This window comes from Microtus pennsylvanicus, chromosome 1, assembly GCF_037038515.1.
Source record: "Microtus pennsylvanicus isolate mMicPen1 chromosome 1, mMicPen1.hap1, whole genome shotgun sequence".
NCBI lineage: Eukaryota > Metazoa > Chordata > Mammalia > Rodentia > Cricetidae > Microtus > Microtus pennsylvanicus.
In genome coordinates, this window is record NC_134579.1 from 218528227 (window position 1) to 218543615 (window position 15389).

Below are 15389 nucleotides of genomic sequence, written 5' to 3' on the forward strand. Positions count from 1 at the left end.
GACTGTACACGGGTGTGAGTGTGAGCACACACAAGTACACATGTGAGCACACAGGTCGAAGTGTGGGTGCAGTGTGCGCAGTGTGAGAGAGAGGGTGTGCTTAGCTTTGTTCCTGGGTGTGCCTGAGAGTCTGTTACTCTGCTCTCTTCTGTACCTGGCCTGGATTTCTTTGTTTCCCAGGATGTATACAGTCCTCTGAGACATCAGCTCTGCCCTAGGAGTCCCTAGCCCTGCCAGTTGGTCGCTTGCTGCATCCCTACCTGCACCAGGCTTAGCTTCCATTGCTGCTGTCTTCATAGACTTGAGAAGTCACCGTAGGAACTTCATCTCTTTCCCAGCCAAGCCCGGGCCAGGAGCACAAGCAAAAGCTGTGGAATGTTGAGCCGGAAACGGCCTTTCCTCTTTGCTCCACTGCGACCTCAGGGTGCAGCTTCCACGGGGACACAGAGGCCCTCGGGCACAGCCTCAGCCAGGCTCTCCCTCTGGAGGGTTGGCAGTCAAACCTTCCCTCTAAAGAACCAGGGGCCACATCATCCATTTTGACGTGCAGGAGTGATGTGGTTTCTTGTGGCAGAAACTGTGATGGTCAGAGGCCCCGTGTTTACACACTGTGGAAACGTGTGTTAGATCCTTTACCACACGGTGGGGAGACTCGTTGCTTACCTTCGTGTCCCTTCACAGCGCCGATTGTATGTGGCACTTCCCAGTTATATTCTTTATGTTCTATCTTATGAATCTAGGATGAAATTTTGTCTCTGTTCCTCTAGCTCTGTAATCATATTTTCCCCGCTGTCGTATGAAGGACTAACTGTTCTGCTATCATCGGTGCAGGACAAGTTGTTTTAGCTGATTGCCACTAGAGACGACAGTGATCTGCCTCTGCTCCCTACCACAGCACCCCACTGTATAGATGGGAAGTGTGCCTCCAAACCAAGGGTCACAGTAGTATTGTCTTTCTTTTTTCTTTTTTTTCAGTCTGGCCTTAAATTGCAAGTGGGTAGAGTCTAAGTATTACAGCGTAGGAACACAGTGTCTGCCTTTACTTGCGGCAGTGAAAATCAAAGGCAGGCTCTCCTTGTCTGTCATTTCTGTGACCACTACACAGAGCCACAGGCAAGAGCAGGGAAAACTACTCCTGACCCTAGAGAGTTCACATGGCCAGTCATTGCAGTAACTATGGCAACCGAGTGGCCCACAGACTCAGACCTGTGTCCTCATCTGCCACACCAGTTCCAAATCTGGTCTGGCTGCCCTGTCCCATGCTAGAAGGCACCAAGGCATTTACTCACCTCCGAGAGGAGCTGGTGCCTCACAAGACACTTGTTAGAGGCTGTTATGTTTTAGTTACTGTTGTCAGTGTGACACAAGCTGGAATTATCTGGGAAGAAGAACCTTAGTTGAGAAAATGTCTCCATCAGATTGCCTGTATGCAAGGCTGTGAGGGCATGTTTTTGATTAATAATTGCTGTGGGAAGGCCCAACCCATAATGGGTGTGGCCACCCCCGGGCAGGTAGTTCTGGGTTCTATAAGAAAGCTGGTCGAGCAAGCCATATGGAGCAAACCAGTAAACAGAATTCCTACATGGCCTCTGCTTGGGTTTCTTCCTCCAGGTTCCTGCCCCGGCTTCCCCCAACAATGGGCTGTAACATGGGAGTTTAAGCCAAATAGACCCTTTGCTTTCCAAGTTACTCCTGCGCATGTGCCGATCACAGCGATAGAAAGAGCAAAGACAGAGGCACTGTTTGTAGTTTGGCACGCAACATCTCAGCATGGGCAGGCATGAGCAAGGACCTGGGGTCCTCACTTGCTCCCCAACAGGGGTCCCTGAAGGAGGCGCCCACTGTGCCCAGAGACCCCAAGCTGCCTCTTCACACAAGCTTCATGAAAATGTGCCCTGACTGCTCGTCTGAGACCCTTCTCACCAAGATTCTTTGGTAAAAGAATAATCATTGCTTGGTTATTGTTTGAGTGGCTTCAGGAAGAAGGGAAATTATTTGCTTCCGATTTTTAAAAAAAAAATAGCAGAAATAACCACAGCAACCCTCTGTCCATTGTTTCTTCCTAGCAAGAGCCGGTTTCCGGACTAATATAAATGTATACGCCAACAATCGTGCGACTGCCTGGGATCTATTTTACTCTTCAATTGAGACTGGGGGAAAAGTTGCTTCCAAAATGTATTGGTATTAACAATTTACCAAAATATTCTGTTTGGATATTGTTAGTGGTGCCTGGCTGTTTTATTTGTAAAGTCTTGGCTCTGTCGGGTCAGAGCAAAAGGTCTCAGAATGTCTAATTAAATTTGCACCAAAGATATATTCTCTGTTCTAGTGAAAAGTAAATTAGGTGATTAGGTGATTAAATTGTGATTAGGTGATTAATCACCTAATTAGGTGATTAAATTGTTAATACATTTATTGAATTGAAATTTTCTTTTGTGCATGTGTCTGTGTGACTATATTTGTGTATGTGTTTCTGTATGAGTATATGCTCTGTTCTGTGTGTGTCTGTGTGTGTTTGTGTGTCTATCAACAGAGGTCAGAGGAGGGCATTGGATCCCTGGAGCTGGGGTTACACATGGTTGTGAGTTGCCGAGTGTGGGTGCTGAGAACTGATCTTGGGCCCTCTGGAAGAGCAGCCAGTGCTCTTAACTGCTAACTCATCCCTCCAGTTCTAGCTATTTTCCTATGACATAGACATATGTCATATGACATATGACATAGTTTTAAAAGCACCAAGAGTTGTGTTTCCTAGGATGGCCAGGGCCATTTAAAAGGAGAGAAGATATAAGCATGAGCAAGTATGTAGGTGAAGCATTGGAACCCTCGTCCTGCCTGTGGGACGTGAGACAGTGCAGCCAGTGTGGAGGTCTCAGCAGCTTTTCCTCTGCTGACAAGGTCTTCTGTGGCACAGCAATGCTGCCCCTGTGTTTAAACCCAGAGGACGTGAGAGTAGGCACTCAGAGCTGACAGGTATGTGATTCCGCAAGATGGGATAAGCCGTCCGTGGGTGAGCAAACCCGAAAATGCTGGCTCTTGGTCTGTGATGAAGCTGGGGTTTGCTGTGATAAACTATAGGCATGTAGTTCTCCATAGACAATGTCCAGACTAGGCAAGTCTATGGATGAGGAAAGGGGCGGGGATGGAAGGTGTCTGTGTACTGCATACAGAAGTCTTCCCAGGGTGGCAGTCCCATCCCGAATCTGGAGAGGATGGAGACGGCAGAGTGCCGTGGTCACCCGCCATCAGGAATGCAGTAAATGCCACTGACCTGAACGGGAAAATGGCTGAGGGGGGAGATTTTATGTGCCGTTCAGTGGTACCACGGTGATATTTATTTTGCTTAGGTTTTGAGGATTTAAGATTCAGACAGAAACTAAAGGCCCTGGGTAAACTCTCTCAGCAAGGGCCCTGGACAGGAGAGTTGTTTATTGTCTAAAGAATCTGTATGAGTGCAAAGAATAAAAATCAGTAAGATAAGCTAAACACCAGTGAACAAAATTCTGCTAAAAGAAAATTTCTATTCTGTTCCACCAAAAGTGACTCAAAATTTAGGTTTGGAGAAAATACAATGTTCAAGGTGTGTAAGAGTTTGATTTCTGTGTGGCTGGGAACATCAGGGCATAGTAGTTTAGGGCCAGGGGAAGCATACAAGGAGATTTTAGTGTGAACCTATAGAGCTTCTGGAAGAGGTGGGAAAGAACTGATTTAGATGTGTAATAGGTTAAACACTCACTATTCAGAACAGGTTAGATGCTGCCCTAAGGGGATGGAGCGTCAACAGCAAGCTGCCTGCTCTTCTCCTAGAGCAAGAGACCCTTCCCCTCAGCCTGTCGGTTGTCACATAGCAGTGGAGACCACTCCCCGAGCTTGCTGCCCCAAGTCCTTGGCTAAAAGGACTGAAATCCCACAATACTATGTTGCCATTTCAGGCTGCAAATCCCCCACAGACCGGGCCATGGGAGGATGGGTCTCGCTGGTGGAGACCTTGAACAGACTTGACAGCAAATGTCTGAAGGGAGGCATGGAGGGCAGGTGGCCTTGGCCCTCAGGGGTGGTAGGTTTCTGACCCTCTGATGTCACAGGTTTTATGGCGCATTGAAACCAAGCACTGGCTCAAAGAGATGGTGCATTCAATAAAGGGATACCTTAGACTCATGAAGACTTGAGTTCAATTCCCACTACCCACATAAAACCAGGAAATAACCACGTAGCTTATGATCCCCGCTTTGGGGAGGCAGAGACAGGGGGATGCCTGGAGCTTCCCGGCCAAGCAGCCTAGTCAAATGGGTGTAAGCGCCAGGTTCAGAGAGAAACCCTGTTTCAGGTAGACCGATGGAAGAAGGACAAGAATGTCACCTCTGACCTTCACATGCTGAGGTGTCCCCTACAACCTCTGACTCTGTCTGTCTGTCTGTCTCACAGATGTTCTCTCTCTCTTATGCACACATATACTCTGTACTTCCTCACACCCCTCTCTATCTCTGTCTCTCTCTCTTTTTCTCTCTCTCTTACACACACACACACACACAAACGCAATTAAAAATTAAAATATATACTAGGAGCACCTGATGCCAGGCCAGAGGCCAAGATGGCAGGAGGCTCGAGCAGGTGGAGGGCGCCTCTCAGACATGAAGGTCTATGGCAGCTACACACTTTACTTACTCAGAAAGGGCCTGAGAAATTCTAGAAGACCATGATATCTGTCTGAAAAGTTTCTTCAGATTCACCCATGTCCCCTGGAGCTGCTGTGCTAAAGTTGATGCCTCCGGTCAGTTCCCCCAGTGACAATGAAGGTTGTAGCTCCAGGGAGTGAGTGTGGAGAGAAGAGGGACGGGCAGTTTAGAATGCGGTGTCTATTGGAGGCTGCAGTGTATTTCAACCATGAGGCTGGAAAGCTGGGAGCTGATCCTCCTCCGGGATTGAATTCACTGTGGCTGGTGTGACGGTTAAACAGAAGAAGGCTGGAGGTCATGGCGGCAGACCTCGCCATGTTTGGGTGGATTTGCTTCTTAGGACTGCTCCCCTCTTTGCAGCATCATGGGATGGGTCCCGGTTCATGTTAGACCCACCCCCAGTGCCTCCTTGCTGGCATTTGGAATGAGTCAGGAATTCACCTGTGGTTCTCAGATGCCTTCCAGGTCCTGTTCTGCTCAACAGAAGAGGAAAAAAAACAAACTAAAACAAAAACATTCGCTCTCCCTCCATGAGAACTTAACCTATCAGTGTTCCCGTGTTCATGTGTTCAGATACATTTTTCCCTAGATGGGAATCAAATGTATTTTAAATTTTTAAAAATTACATTATATTTATTTGCATGTATGTCTGTCTTACCATCATCCATCCATTCATCTATGATGTGTGCGAGTTGTGAGTGTGTGTGTGTGTGTGTGTGTGCGCATGTGCACACACACACACACACACACACACACACCCTATAGTACAAAGAATAACTTGTAAGAGTTGTTTTTTTTTCCTTACACTATGTGGGTCCTGGGAATTGAACTTAGGTCAATGAATTTGTTGGTAAGTGCCTTGCCCACTGAACTATCTTCCTGGCCTGGTGTGGGAGAATTGTCTGTATTCTATCAATCATGTATTTTAATAAAACACTGATTGGCCTGGCAGAAAGTATAGGTGGGTCAACCAGACAGGAAGTAGAGACAGGGTGATGAGAACAGGAGAATTCTGGGAAGGAGGAAGCCCATTCCTTCTATTCCTGCCCAGACCACCAAGAAGCAGGATGTAATCTGCCCCACTGAAAAAGGTACTGAGCCACATGGCTAACGTAGACAAGAATAATGGGTTAATATAAGTTACAAAAGCTAATAAGTAGACTGAGCTAATGGGCCAATCAGTTTATAATCTTATGAATCCTCTGTGTGATTTTCTTTGGGGCTTGCCAGCTGTGGGGTACCGGGCAGGACAGAAACCCCAACAAGCCGGCCCTCATGTTACACTGGCCCTAAATATACTTTTTGCATTCACCTGGGGGTTTGAGCCCAGCGCCTGATGGGCAGAAGCAGCGTTTTACCGCTGAATGCCTTGCTTAACCCGCTTAGATGTTTCCAACTTCCCTGTTTTCAGCAGTCATTGAGTCCCTGGAGTCCTCATGGCTCCTATCACTGAGCAAATCTCCGAGACAGCCTCATTTCTGACATGGGCTGTGGGGTGTCTCACTTCTTATCACCATGCTTTCCCGACCACTAGGTACAGATTTTGAGACCCTAGAGACCCAGGTGCAGAGGAAAGACACAAATCTTGATTCATTTGGAAGGTGGCCTCAGCTCTGCCAGGTGTTGAGCTACAATGGAATATCAGTCCCCAAGCCGTGAGGGACCCAGTACCTGCCTCCAGGTTGGTTACCTATGATTTGAGATGAACTGTGTCTCTGGACTCCCATCTACATCTGGATGCATCCCAAGGACCTGACAGAGCCTGCCTCTTGTTTCCAGGCATCCAGACTTACCTGCTCCCCCACAGACACATTCTGGGGGTGTCCCCGGTCTTCATTTCCTTTTCAACATAGTGTGAGAAATGAACATGCTCCTCCCAGTTCCTGTGGCACAGAGAAAGGCACCTGCTGTGCTGGGGGTGGGGATGGGCAGCATCGTCAACAGCGTGTGCTTGTCTTTTAGAAGTCATTTGTTGTCTTCCCCTCCTGCCCCGGTCTTCCTACAGATGTGTCCAGGTGTGTGGCCGAGAGGAAGTATACCCAGGAACAGGCCCGGAAGGAGTTCCAACAAGTGTTCATCCCAGAATGCAATGATGATGGTACCTACAGTCAGGTGATTCATGTTCCTGGGAGAGTCTGAGCCTGGGCCAGTGTGGCTGAGGTACCAGGGATGGGGGGAGAGTCTGAGCCTGGGCCAGTGTGGCTGAGGTACCTGGGATGGGGGGAGGGTCTGAGCCTGGGCCAGTGTGGCTCAGGTACCAGGGATGGGGGGAGAGTCTGAGCCTGGGCCAGTGTGGCTGAGGTACCAGGGATGGGGGAGAGTCTGAGCCTGGGCCAGTGTGGGTGAGGTACCAGGGATGGGGGAGAGTCTGAGCCTGGGCCAGTGTGGCTGAGGTACCAGGGATGGGGGAGAGTCTGAGCCTGGGCCAGTGTGGGTGAGGTACCAGGGATGGGGGAGAGTTTGAGCCTGGGCCAGTGTGGCTGAGGTACCAGGGATGGGGGAGAGTCTGAGCCTGGGCCAGTGTGGGTGAGGTACCAGGGATGGGGGAGAGTCTGAGCCTGGGCCAGTGTGGCTGAGGTACTACTAGGGATGGGGTAGGGTGGAAGGGAAAGGAGCCAGTGCGTTGAGTGGGAAACAGTCCTCTTGTTCCTGAGATCCTGAGCTCAGGAGCCTCACAGGGTAACTAAGTATGCGAGGGAAGGTTCCAGACCATAGCTAGTACAGGTGTCTGTATCACAGCTCTGGTGTGTACACCCTTGTGCTGTATAGATATAGCATGGGCAGTTCTCCCAGTGAGGCTCATCAGCCCTGGTCAGCTGGCCAAACTCTGGCTTTGATTGTAGCTTAGCTCTTCCATAAGCCCCATGACTCAGCCATCTCACTGAGTCCCCCGTTGGATGCTGCTGCATCAAGCCATGGCTTGCCTATGGTCATGCTGTTAGCCAAACTCAGTGCCAAAAATAGCTTGGTTCTGATTGGCAGAGTCAGTGCTGTGTGTGTGTGTGTGTGTGTGTGTGTGTGTGTGTGAGAGAGAGAGAGAGAGAGAGAGAGAGAGAGAGAGAGAGAGAGAGAGCTGCCTGCAGGATTCCACCAGTTTGTGGGTTCTGGAATCAGTAAAAGTAGGCTGTCATTAACACCAGTGACCTCATGGGACGCGAATCCACCTGTCTCAACATAATCATGCACCATTTGGGAGACAAGGAGAGACGAAAGACCCGGGGAGGAGTTGGCACTGCCTGATATGGCCTATGCTGTAGTCACCTGAAGGTCAGACAGAGGGTCCTGGGGAACCTAGAAGGTGCTGTAGAGATGCATCTTCACCACTGGACACTGGTCAGCCATGGGCTCACTGAGAGATGCTGGGAAACCTCCTGGTTTCTCCCCGTGTGAGAAGAGGGCTTGAGGTTCCCTGCAGCGGACCCAGCTCTCACCGCCATGTATGTAATAAAGCGTATTGGTTCCGTGTTCCTCCACACATCTGTGGCAAGACTGGGCACACGGCTCCCACCGAGTAGCCCAATGCATCACCCAAGCGTCTCAGCAACCCTAAGGCCCCAGAGGTGACTCTGCAGGAGAGCTGTCCGTGGTTAGCTCACCTTCCTGTCTCTTTCTCTGCAGGTCCAGTGTCACAGCTACACGGGTTACTGTTGGTGCGTAACGCCAAATGGAAGGCCCATCAGTGGCACCGCTGTGGCCCACAAGACGCCCAGGTGCCCTGGTAGGTCTGACTTCCTGTTTCTCTTGGTCATGTCGCTCATATTTATCCACAAATCAAGTGGACATTTAGAGAGTGGGGATGAGTTCGCTGGACTCATCACTCCATGTAGACCTGAAGAAGAGTGAGGACTGTTGTCTAGCTGGGGCAGGGGACAGCTCACCGTCGGGACACCCTGGGCTTGAGTCACTTGAAAATACAACCTCAGAGGCTCGAGTCACCAGCTTGAATGGCCCATTGTTTTCTTTGGCCAAAAAAAGCAAAAGGTCCCGCTTTTACATACATGGGTTTTCAGAGAGAAAGTGGATCATTCCTCGCCGCGCAGTGTCCAGACGTTTATGTGTGATATTTTATTACTCAGACAGGAGCTTGATGTACTGAGAGGAACAGGGCTGGCAGGCTCAGTCTATAAAATCGTCCCTTTTCCATTAATATTTTACCAAAAAAGGTTATTAGTGATTCAGATCATTTTTATGTGAAACCGCTCTCCAGCCCAGACCTGACGAACTTGCTGGGGGAGACTGTCTGACGAAGCTGAATGATCTTGTCATCACAGTTTCTGGGCTGTGGGATGAAAACAGGCAAACCTATCGGCGGTCAGCAACATAACACAAGTCTGTCATTTAAGGGTTGAAATGTTAGTGTTTGGGTCTGAGCGTCAGATTCATTTTCTATTTAAGGGCAGGCACTGCCTGTCAAGATTCTGTTTGTTATTGTGAGCCAGGCAGAGGAACTGGGCACAGGTCAGAGCTCATTTCTGTGACCTCGGTATCATGTGGCAAATTCGGTATTTCGATGACCGTTCATCCCTGAAGCCCACGTGATGTGTGTCATGTGGAATGGAAATAACGTTTGTTTTATTTCTAAGCTGTTTTGCCACTGACGCCTAGAAAGCACTAATTGTTTTTTTTCACACGCGAATGTTTACATTGAATAGTTCCTGCACAAACCCGTGGAGGAAAAGACAGGAAGAAGAGATGGCTAGTGTCCCACGGACCTTGGTGGGACTCCCATCACATGTAGCCCCAATTTCACCCGAGTGGGAGTGTTTTGTGTGGAGCCTGCTCTCCTGGGAGAAGGACACGATGACTTTCACGATCCTATCCATGTTGTCAGAAAAGCTAAGCTCTGTGTGAAAGAGAGCCCTAAGGGTGTGTAAGATTGCTGGGCGCTGCTGGAACAGCCTTTGCTTCTGGAACAGACGGCACCAGCTTTACTGCCAGGAGTCAGCAGTGTGTGACTGCATGCAAGTGCCCCATTGTCATGGTTCACAATGACTTTCCAGATGAGAGAATTGTCTGGCCCTTTGTTTAAAAGCCTGGTGTGTAGTAAGAAGCAAATGGATTTGGTGGGAAGTTTAAGCCCAGGGTAGTGCCCCTTGACTGCATCCCTAGCGCTCTGGAGGCAGAGGCAGGAGAATAGAGTTCTAGGCAGGCCTGGGCTCTGTATGAAGACTTTGTCTCTCAAAACAAACCAGGCAAAACATGCAAGTTGGACAGGGCAGGGCTCCCTGGGATGGCTGCCCCACTTTGAGGGAGTGCTGTGTGTGTGTGTGTGTGTGTGTGTGTGTGTGTGTGTGTCCTGTGGTCGGCTGGCTGTCCCCTCCCTCATCAGTGCGGTTGATGTCTGTCCCCACCAGGTTGGAATGACTGATGTATCTGTGTCTCCCACAGAGCAGCTCGCTAGGCTTTTTAGTCCACAAACCCACAGGAATGAGAGGGAGGGCATTATTTGCCAACATTTCTGGAAACATTATTGGGCTGTGATGAACAACCGAGGGGTTTGTGGGGGAGTTGAGCACCCCCACTCTTACCCCACAGGGATAGAATTCACAGTGCACCTTTATATAATCCAATGTACTCCCTCTTACATCATGACACCGTCCCATGGGGTAGTAGAGCCATGGGTGTCACGGTACTTTCGTCTGGGGCTGACAGCAGGCTAGGGTGGCCCTGGCTTCACCTGCAAACCTCAGGGATCTTAAGCTTTGAATATGCCCACACCAGCAGCAGCCAGCTGATGTATAGCATGAGCCGTCCTCCAGCTATAAATCATGTGTTAAAGTGAATTTCAGAATTCAGTATGTATCTTCTCCCCTCAAATTCACACCAAGTTTACCATATAGGTACACTCTATAAAACTGGAAGCCAAATACTAAATGAGAAGTGAGAAGATTACAGTAAATTTCTGTTAGAAAGTGTGCATATATGTGTGTGTGGATGTGTGTACGTGGATGTATGTGCATGTTTGCATTGGGAGTATGTATGTATGTACATGTACATACATGTGTACATGTATGTGTATATATGAATTTGTGTCTAGGTGTGCTTATTAGGACCATGTGTAAACATGCTCTATAGTAGCCAGATGGAGTGGATGTCCCTTCTGGGCTTTCATCCGGCTCACGGAGCAGAAGCCCTTCCCAAGTCCTTCTACCCTTAGTCACACCAAGAAGACCTTGGAGGGAGGCATGAGCAGTCATTCCACAGTTGTATGTTGAAAGCCTTGCAGGCAGAATATCTCAGTTGCAGAGTGATCAAAGCAGTAGCATTTTTCTGGAGGATGATGTCCTTGTGTCTTAGCGCAGGGCAGTGCAGGTTAGAACCCCAGTGGGACTCTCAGAACACAGGTCCGGAGACAGGAACACCACAGGTGGCTCTGCGGACCGTCTGAGGCAGTGTGTATGCTGGTCACTCAGGGTCCAGCTCTTTCCTTCTGGGGTGGACCCCGGGGAAACACAGCTGGGTGCTGCAGATATGTAAAAACCCTGGCTGTAAAAAGCAAACCCTGGAACTGGGTCTGTTGGTGTCTGTCAGATAAAACACTGCAGATGCTAGACTCACGGCGGGATAAACAGCAGCGCAGACAGATACACCCCTGTCTCCCTTGCTGGTGCCACGGTGCTGACATCTGTGTGAGTCACAAGAGACACAGTAAAGTACAACACAGGGCAGGGAATTTACAACTCCGAGCAGACAAAGCCTCTAGCCTAGGGGTGTCCTATAGTGACCACAGGGGGCAGAGCTGACAGGGCGGACGTGTAGCAGAAGGGGTTTATCAGATCGGCTTACATTGTATGATCTGGGTAGCCCTACAGTGACTGTCTTCAGAACTCAGCAAGTGATCAGTCCATGAGGCTGGATTCCTCCATAGTTCCAAGCTGGCGCCAAAGGCCTGGAGAATTCCTGGATCATCACTGGGCTTCAGACACATTAGAAGTTGGGTTCTGGCATCTACAAAGGAATGTAGCAACTGTGGCCACAGCCACCAAACGATAATGAGGCAAAAAGTCCTCCTTTTATCTGACTATCATAGGAAGCTGATGCCTACATTGAAGATGTAACCCCACGTCAAAAACTCCGTTAAAAAAATCCCTCACAGGTGACCCTGAGTGGCTCAGGTCTCGGTTGCTTCCGGAGCCAGTGAGGTTGACAATCACAGTTTACACCCCGTTCGCCTTGAACATTTTTTGTTTGCATTAGGACTGACCCGCAATTGTCTTGAGGGATCAGGATAGAAAAGGTCTAATGTCTCCCTCACAGGCTTCCATCACGCCAACCTCCCTTGAAAGCCACAGCTTATGCTAGCACAGTTAGCCCGTAACAGTTACACCCCTGTCCTGATGCCTGGGTGGAGTTCTAGGCGTGGGGGCAAAGGGCTCAGGCAGAAGGGACAGTTTGGAGAGGCCAAGCCCCTTTAGCACTTTCCTCCTCCTTCTGGCGCATTCCTCAATGGGCATCCCTGAGCCAGTGGCCTCTGTCTCACTGCAGGGCAGTGCTTGGCCAGTTCTTGCAGTACCCCTGTCTAGACTTGTTTTCCAAGAAGCCCACTCGCTGTTCACTGTGACTGCAGCCATCAGTGAGCGTGGGTCACCAGGGAGCCAGCAAGGAGTGGAGCCTGGAAGACCCTGGCATAGCCTGGAGGCTGGACCAGCAATGAACAAGCCCTACAGGCACATACAGGATACCCTTTGCTCTGTCCAGAAAAATGCAGAAAAGCACCTCAGAGGGGTGGTTCCCATAAATAAGGACGGGCTGGCGGGTAGAGGAGAGGGTCTCGTGACTGAGTGCTATTGAGTCTGATGCCTATTGGAGTATGTCTGCCCACAGGTAGGTAGAGAAATAGGGAGGGGGTCTTCAGAAAGGCTTTCGGGGTGGAAGAGAGGTACCAAGCTGTTTCCAGATGATACCCATCTCCCCTCCTGAGAGTGGTGCCTAGAGACTGAGGAGCTTCATGGAACCCTGCAGACTTAGGCTCCTGGTCTGCAGCCAAGGCCTGCAGATCCTCTCCGGCACCAGAAGTGTCCAAGAAAAATGGCAAGGCACTCATTCTCCTTTTCTTGTGTCCTGTGCTGAAGGGATAGGCCCTCCAGATGGCAGCTGTGCATTCAGCGGGCCATGTTTATTCTCCAGGGGTTTCAGTTTTGTTCTGTCCCTTCCTCTTCCTCCGCCTTCTCCCTCCTCCTGCCCTCTCTCTCTTCCCTTTGAAAGACTGACACAGATTGACACATATTCGGACGTTAAAAACAAAGATCCTTTTTCTTCCAAGGAGAATGTTTGTAGCTGGCTGAAATCTGTGATTTGGAATCAGCTTTAGGTTTTAATCTCATCTCCCCATCCTGAGTACTGACCGAGATGTAAGATATCGTAGGCTGACCCTTCCTGCAAAGGCTTAAAAAAGATTTATTGTTTTTATTTATGTGTATATGTGTATGCCTGGGTGTTTATGTGCATGTGTTTGCAGAGGGCGTCAGATCCCTTGGAGCTGGAGTTTCAGGTAGTTGTGAGCAGCCTGACCGGGTGCTTAGAGCTTAGGTCTTCTACAAGAGCAGCGAATGCAATAACCTCTTAGACATCCCGTCTCTGCCTGTAGGACTTTCAGCACCACTATACCCTGAGTGTCTCCACTTGGACCTTAGGCAGAGCTTGGCCTTTGAAGTAGGTTTCAGATGTCAGTTCTCACGAAAGGGGCAGAGACAGGATGGCTTGTACCCTTTATTCCCTACACCAAGGCCCCGGGCCCTGCTGGCAGGCAGATGCTTCTGAAAGGGGCCAGAGATCTTGTCCAACAAGGCAGAACCACACCAAAGGTGCCAGAGGAGCTGACAGTCACCACCCACCTCCTGTCCATTCACTAGCAAAGTTTTAAATGTTCAGACTTGTGGCTTGTAGTTTCGTGGCCATTCTGAAAGGACCGTGCAGGTTCGTGGTCTCTTCTGGAATCTTCTCACACCCATCTCTGCTGCTACCATGTGTTTTCAGAGAATTTTACTCCAGGTACGGAAGACCTAGGGAAAAGCTGCAAAGGGCTTTAGATGGGCCCAGATGATCTTGCAACATGTTGATTAAGAAGTAAGATAGTCCCCGGCCTCAGCCAGCACAGTCTTCATAAAATTAATTTAACAGAACCCTGGTGAACTTCCCTTTGCCAAACATAGTGCATACAGGGCTCTTTAATAAACTTTCTGAAAAAAACTAAGAGGCCTTTTATAGGTAAATGGTCCCAGTTTATGTCACTCATAAAGAGCAACACCTGGGCACTTCTGGAGACAGACTGCTCTGTAGCACCCAGAAGAGCAGGAGGGCCTCAGGTCCAAGAAGGTACGGTCTCTTCTTTGCCTTGACGAAGACAGTGCAGACTTCTGGATGCGGCTCTGGCTCAGGCTGCATGAAAGGAGACACCTATATTCAGCCTAGAGGCCCGCAGCTGGGCGGGGCAGGTCGGTCCCAGTCATGGAAGGGAGCAGATGGCGACTATTGGTTCATTGTTCCCTCCGCAGTCCCAGGGGTAAGGGGTTGGCATGAGGGTCCCTCAGGACTTGATCTGTATGGGCTCCACTCCAGGCTCTGGCCTTGTGGGTAGGTGGACTGTCAGGGAGGCTGCAGAATGAGTCTCTGGAGCATGGAGAAAGACTGTGGAAACAACCCTCCCTGTATCTTCACATTTGCCATCCCCCTGCTTCAGGCTCTCCCTCTCTCTTCCCCTCTGATGCCCTGCTGGCTGCAGGCCTCAGTTTCCTCATCTGTGTATTGTGTATAACAGGAAGTGGTCTTGAGATGCTGTTAGCTATCAGGACAGGATGACGGCTGCCCAGGTGCTTCCTTTCCACATGCGGTGGGTGGGTGTCTGTGTCTCTACCGAATGCTTTCTCCCTGCTTTAGGCTGGGTTCTTTGGTGCCGTGTTTATCCAGCAGCACACCATGACGTGTTGAATGATTGCACAAATGAGCAAACAAGTTGGGGGAGGCTGATGGCTGAGGCCACCATGGTACAGCCTTGGGATCTCTGCGTTAGCACGCAGGCACGGTTCTTTCCTGTCTACACGTAGAGCCGTGCAGCAATGCCATTGGTGCTCTGTGGTTACCGCTGTTCCAGAGGCAATCTTGCTGGGTAGCCTAGGCCAGCCTCGAATTTGAGATTTCCCCGTGCCTCAGCCATGTGATAGGATTACAGTCCTCATACATCTTCCCAGGTTGCGGAGCTGGGAGGCGCCAAAGCCCATAGCCTCTCCTCTCCTGCCATGCTGTATCTTTACTGCTGACTTGGTCTTTCAGGCTCTGCTCATGCTGTCCTGTAGAGACTGAGAGAGCAGAAGCCACTGCCCCTGCTAAGTGATAAAGGGAGAACAAGGTCCTGTCTTCCCAGCCTCCCTGCCCTCCCGCCTCCTCGTCTCCCTTTCGATGCTCATCCGAACAGGGAGAGCACAGTCCTGTCTTCTTTCTCCCCAGCCTTCCTGCCCTCCCACCTCCTACTCTCCCTTTCAATCCTCGTCCGAACAGGGAAAGCACAGTCCTGTCTTCTTTCTCCCCAGCCTTCCTGCCCTCCCGTCTCCCTCTCCCAAGAAAAGCCACGTAACGTGTGGAGTCCACGATTTCTGGAAGGGACAGCTCACGCTCTGTTAATTGTGCTCTGGAGGAGACATCGGCTCTCTCAGCTGAGCTGCTCACACCGCTGCTCCCCTGGCGTCCACACGGCATGCCTTCATCTCTTACTTGGGAAAA

General features: G+C 50.0%; 1 protein-coding gene across 2 annotated transcripts in view; it reads left to right on the forward strand.

Annotated features, from left to right (window-relative positions):
- The window catches only part of Smoc2 (SPARC related modular calcium binding 2), a 132609-nt gene that overhangs the window by 53762 nt on the left and 63458 nt on the right, over positions 1-15389 (forward strand). For both annotated transcript variants that reach the window (XM_075951434.1, XM_075951440.1), the window contains exons 3-4: positions 6679-6785; positions 8292-8391. In XM_075951434.1, coding sequence (XP_075807549.1) covers positions 6679-6785; positions 8292-8391 — 207 coding nt within the window. The remainder of the gene's footprint in view (positions 1-6678; positions 6786-8291; positions 8392-15389) is intronic.